This window comes from Phalaenopsis equestris, unplaced genomic scaffold (assembly GCF_001263595.1).
Source record: "Phalaenopsis equestris unplaced genomic scaffold, ASM126359v1 Scaffold234963, whole genome shotgun sequence".
Taxonomy (NCBI): domain Eukaryota; kingdom Viridiplantae; phylum Streptophyta; class Magnoliopsida; order Asparagales; family Orchidaceae; genus Phalaenopsis; species Phalaenopsis equestris.
In genome coordinates, this window is record NW_018252857.1 from 53,535 (window position 1) to 59,689 (window position 6,155).

The window sequence follows — 6,155 nt, forward strand, 5'->3', positions numbered from 1 at the left end:
TTTTATGCTCTAATCATTTAGCCACAGTACACGCCACAAATTTAAGATTTTTACTAAAACTGAATCGGCCCATGTAGACAACACAATAAAAAAAAATATTGAATTCCTGATATATTAATATTTTTCCTTATCAACTTAACTTGAATCTTTTACGTTCATGAATATCCATCCTTTAAAAAACATTAACATATTAGGCTTCTTTAACTTTAACTCTGCATTGTTTCACCACAAAAAAAATAGGCATTCATCCAACATGTAAAGTAAACGTTATAAAAAAGAATTAAGCTACAATTTTGAGATTTGGATCATCTAAACTACAATATTCTCATATTTTTCTAGAAAACGCCAATCTATTTTCCAATAGTTTCTACAATATAATATCAGTCACTCGGAGCACCATAAAAAAAAACACATGAAAAGAAATACAAATTTCTCTTGCTTCAACATATCTTCTAACTCTCTACAAACTCATTTCCATGAAGCCGAGAAGCTCAAACAAGATGAGATGCAGAGCCAACAAAGAAAGAAACAAACAACCTATCGTGCATGAAGCCGCAAAGCTCTTTGCTGTGGATGGAATGGATGAGGGTCCAGTAGAGTTTGTGTTGTTCATTTTACTGTTTCACATAAAATTGTTGGAAATTAATTGTTTTATAATTGGCATTCTATCAAAAAAAAAAAAAATCTTTACATTAAGAACATAGAAAAAATGATGATCAAGCTTCAACGAAATGAAAGCTATGAGAGTTATAAGCATACCCTGAGGTTGCATATTTGCATTTATCATAGCCTGCAAAAAATCAACATATTAGATCTCATCAGATAATGTCAAGAACATGGGAAATCTCTATAAGTAAGAGAATCTTACAGCCAAAACATGCCAGTAAATAAAACAGAAACAAATAACAAAGCATGAGCTGTTTAGTTGCAATCCGGGAAAATAAAAAACTAATATTCTATAATTCCACCAAATGATTAGTAAATCTCCAAATAAATTGGGGGATAATGTGGTCACGCTCTGACTTAGTTTAACTTCATATCACATACAACATATGGTTACCGGATAGTAAGGATGACTACAAAGCAAATTTTGCATTGGCCACATTGTGGAAACTACAATGTTAACCATTCTGCAAAACTGAACCACGCAAGGCAGATGTTTTTGAGGTCCATTATGGGTAGGTATTAAGAACAAAACAGCTAAATAGTCCAGAATTTAGAATCTCTTTCATCTTCTTTTTAAAATGATCAAAGTGTTCATATTGCAATTTGCAAAAGATAGATGTGAGCTGCTAAAATATTTACGAAGGCAAAGTCAACTAGAACAATGTTTTGCAGTCTAAACATGTGCTACAATAGTTAATATCATTGAAGTGGAGACACTTAAAAAAAAAAAAAATGAGAAATACTTGAGCTAATATTAAACGCATAAGTGCCTCTGACGCCTACCTGAAATACTAAAAAAATGTCATACTTCCGCCAAAATTAAAACGTAGCATGATCCGGACACATCCAGCCATCGTAGGGCACAGCCTGACATAGCTGGAACATGTTATGATGACGAATTAATGTTTTTTCTGTATAAGATAAGTTAACAACTTGTATTTTTATTGTTGATGTTGAACGTTTTATAAATGATGACAATTGTGCTAGTGATGCCAATGATCGTGATGCTGTGTGTGTTCTCTAACGTAGTGGTATATCAATATTTCATATTTTTCTAGATAGTTTAAAATCACATACCCTATTTTTGTATTAAAGTTTTTTGTAGACAATGAAACGTAAGAATTTACAAAATCATGCCTAAAATTAATGATAATGTTGATGTGTTGCAGGCAATTCGTGTACATTTGACTAAATATTGAATATTAATATAATTAAACTAATTATTATAGGTGCTAGAACCTCTTAGGTGTGCATATGATATCAAATTTCATTTCATAAAACTTTTTGAGAGCAAATATCACATGAAGTGTTCTAACTACACATTTTATAATAAATTTGATTTAAATAAAGGAAAATTTACATGTCTAACACACAATTCTTATTGATTTACATATCTATCACCTAATGTTTGATATTTGCATTTATCCACCTTGGATGCTATAGTCATATGCATGAAAAGGAGCATTTGATTTTTAAGAAGACAGTGAAGGGTAATTTTGCTGTGATGTTAAAGATTTGAGTGTTGAAATGTAATATTACACTTTATGTGTTAGATATGTAAATACATAAGAATTGTATAGCAAGCATGTAAAAGATGGCAAAAAAAAAAAATTCAAATCCATGATGTGTCATATCCTACTTTCATCTCAAATTCACACTCTATCAAGCCTATATCCCATGACAATGTATCTGCTTCAAAGGTTAACATAGTTAGTAGAATCTCAAATTTGAAACAATAATAACAAAAACAAGAAGCTTTTAGCCCACTAAGTGGGATTGGCTATCCTTCAAAGGTACACAGCCATTGTCGGGTCCCAACCCCAGATATGACAAGTTGCATGTTTTGTTAGGTGGTCGAGTGATTTTTATCAAAATATTAGAACTCGAAATTAAAAAAGAAGAAAAATTAAAATATGCCATTGAACGAAAATATGGAAATAAAGGAACAAAATACACTAGGGTAAATATTTTTAATTTTTTTTTAAAGGCTGAATGTCTAAAAGCTCAAAATTGCCAGTCATCAAACTTGCTCCCTATCGGGAGACATCTTTAACGCTTCAACCAAAATACTAGAATTGGGAAAACAAATTTATAAAGGAGACATTAGAGATCACTTTAAATATTTTACTTCTTGTTTTTAAATTTTATTTTGTTTTATTTATGGTTTGATTTAAAATAAAACATTTTTTGTATGATATAGCATGTTTAGTTGCTTCCAGAAACAAACAAAACAACTTATATTGTTGTTAGTGTTTTTAAAAACAAACTAATTTGTTTTTAAAAACAAATAAAATATGCAAAAAAATGCACAAAGCAAATATGTTGTAAAATCAAAACAAAAAACAAACAATAAAACTGATCTCAAACAAGCCAAAAGTTTAACACGAGCAGAGAACTTAGCCAGGGTAGCACGGAGAAAATAAATTACTCACTTGGGTCTTTAGTAGTTATAATCCCCGCCCCACCAAAACTACAAGCAATGTCAGTAGCTCCATTCTGCTGATAAAAAATGTTGAAAGCGTAAGAAGCATGAGAAGCCAATGAATCGGGTTGAAAACAAGGCTGGCTTGGCTGAATAGCGGAACAATCAACATTTCCCGGACCACAGGCCCAATCCAATGCATTTTTCAAGTCTTGTTCTGAAGCATTGGCAGAAGCAACACACCACGTACCATTTAAGCTAGTAATGTTCGCTCCGGTTACAACATCTACACTACCCTTACCAGTGAAATCAAGGCTGAATATACTAGTCTGATCAGGATAAAACAAACCCCAATTTCTCTCAGATTCCAAACCTGGTTTCCTATTCTCATTGAACAATGAGAATATATAAACATCAATCTCCTCTCCTGGCTTAGCAGGAGTCCCGGTATCATTAATAACATGCCGAATCAAATTGGTATCATATGCCTGAGCATTATCAGAAGTTGCAGCAGCTTCCTTTGCTGAGCCCTTGTTAGGCCAACCGGATTCCGTAACCATAACCTTCAAAGTCCTAAAATTCAATGCCATGAGTGCAAAGTATATAGCATCCATCTGTGCATCGAACATGTTGGTGTATACCAAGCCAGTGTTAGGATCGATGACATCTTTTGATGGATTAAACAAAGAATAGTCAAGAGAAACATTTCCAGAAGAATCCCTATAGGCATAGTAAGGATAAAGATCAATCATGAAAGGCGATTGAATCTCCACCAGAAACTCCAACATAGGCTTCAGAAAGAAAGCAAACTTGCTATCGAAAGCCCCAGCGGACGGTGGAAATGAGCGGGATAACACGGCAAGCGAATGAGTGCTCGAAACCTTGATTCTTTGGTGGAGTCCAACCTTCTTTAGAGCAGTGTGGACATTAGTCATGGCAGGAACAACGAGGGATGAGACATTGACCGGACTTTCAGTGATCTCGGCTCCCACTGTTATGTAGGTAATCATGGTGGCAGGGTAGTATGGGAGCATATTGTTCTTGAGCCAGGTATCAGCATTGGATTGGTACTGAGAGATGGCCAGTAAGTCTAAGTTCGGTATTCCGATCATAAGTTCAACTCCAGTATTAGCAAAAGCCTTCAGAACCTGTATATTGGCGTCATAGAGTCTAACATATTTGATGGAATGAAGCTGAATAAGCTGAGCAACTTTGTCAGGTGTTGGAAGGTCATCAGCATTTCTACCGTAGCAAACACCAACCTTTCCTCCATTACAGTGCTCTTGAAAGAAGCCGGCAAAGATTTGTCGCAGAAAATCAAGGTTAGCATTTAAAATATATATCCATAAAAATCTGAACTTTAAACAAAACCAAGAACTCCTGGTTTTTAGGACTACAGAAAGCATTCCAGTAGGAGAGCAGCAAATTTACTCTACTCTTTTAAAAGAAAACAGTAGTACGCTCACCGACGAGGAGGGAAACTGAAAGCAGAGAAATCAGCGGAAGGAGTCGTCTTCCTTTAGCCATTTTTTAATACAGGAAGCGAGCTTGCTCGGATCTTGGAGAAGAATGCACTAAAATAACACCTTTCTTTCTCTCCTTAGCCCATGAAAACCAGCTCTATCTGCTCTTCCCGGCCTCCTTATGGTGCCAATAGTCTCCTGGGAACTCGAGCTCCAAGGGGTCAGATTGCTGAGCGAGGAGCGCATAAGAACAAACAGCTGGACGCTACAGCAGCTGCGCACAGTCATTCCGGCTGCACGCGAGTACGGATTAGCCGGGGACTGCGGGAAAAAATATTAAGTCTGAACAAATGCAGGTCCGTGCCACCACATCTTCTTCAAAATTAAAAGAGCGCTTATTGTGTGTCAATCTCAGTCGCACATTGATTCAAGCCTGTATGACAATAAGTCTCATTCTCATACAAGCTTGGGTTGATTGCGGTTGTGATCAGAGAGCTACGTGCGCTCTCCGCAGGTAATAATTTTTCGTAAGAAACAAGACTGACGAATAAATATCTCCTACAAGGAAATTTTTTATATTTTGTTTGGATAATTAAAAAGGTGAGATAGTGGCCTCTTATATTATAACAAGGAAAATTTGAAAATTATTGAAGTCATGAGTACATTATATTTTTTCTTTTATTCCTTCTCAACCACTAATTGGCAGGCACGCTATTTGTAAGCTCTAGAAATCATCTTTCCTAAACTCGAACAAGAACTCTTCTGAGTTACATCTTCCTCTTGACCCATATGTTTCTCCAAAGCATTAGAAGAGGTAAAAAAATAGAGTCCTATTCTTATTAGATATGTTGTTCATCTATGATCCTGATTTTCTGTATATATAGATGTAAAATGCAATGTATATGATTATATGATTAATTTCCTTAATAATTATATTATTATTAATTTGCAACAATTTGCAACAAAGTCAAAAACTTGATCCAAAGCAAAAACTAGGTAAATCTTTCACTATGAAGTAAATAAGAATGTAGCTATAATATTTCAATATGGGATACAATGCAAGTATATGTATGGTTATCAAGTAATATAGAACTTTCTGATTAAGTCTCGAATATCGAACCCATTGGGAGATTAGCAATATATTTTTACTTGAACTTAAGATGCTAAAATAGAAATGAAAATTCGATTCTTTTTCTAATTTTTTGATAATTGAAAATAAAGTAAGCAACTACTTAACTTAACTAAAATACTTGCAAGACGAAAGCAATATAAATAAAATACTTTTTCCTTATTATGAATCAGTAATAAATAAATAAATTATATTGTGGAAGTATGCTAAATGTGTTGTGCCAAATAGGAGAAATAATATTCTTTACCCTTACTAGAGATGCTATAAAGAACATTAGTTAGTTTATAGTTTGAATATTTGTGAAGACTGGCTAGGTAAGGAAGATACTAGCTCCCACTCTAGAGTTCCCTCTTATCCCTCTACCTAGGAGCTAACATCTCGTATCAAAACCTAAAACTATAAATCAAAATGGGTGTTTTAGTCTGTCACTCTAAAATCCTCTAATTCTACACTCTTTAAAAGTTTATTTCACAAT

At 34.3% G+C, this 6,155-nt stretch overlaps 1 protein-coding gene across 1 annotated transcript; it reads right to left on the reverse strand.

The window, feature by feature from the left end:
* Window positions 1-324: 324 nt before the first annotated feature.
* On the reverse strand, window positions 325-4,899 carry LOC110039058 (glucan endo-1,3-beta-glucosidase 13). The gene is made up of 4 exons (XM_020744004.1): window positions 4,555-4,899; window positions 3,099-4,370; window positions 760-790; window positions 325-617 (listed from the first exon to the last, which is right to left on the reverse strand). The coding sequence occupies exons 1-4, from the start codon at window positions 4,613-4,615 to the stop codon at window positions 461-463; spliced, it is 1,521 nt and encodes a 506-aa protein (XP_020599663.1). The 5' UTR covers window positions 4,616-4,899; the 3' UTR covers window positions 325-460.
* Window positions 4,900-6,155: the final 1,256 nt, after the last annotated feature.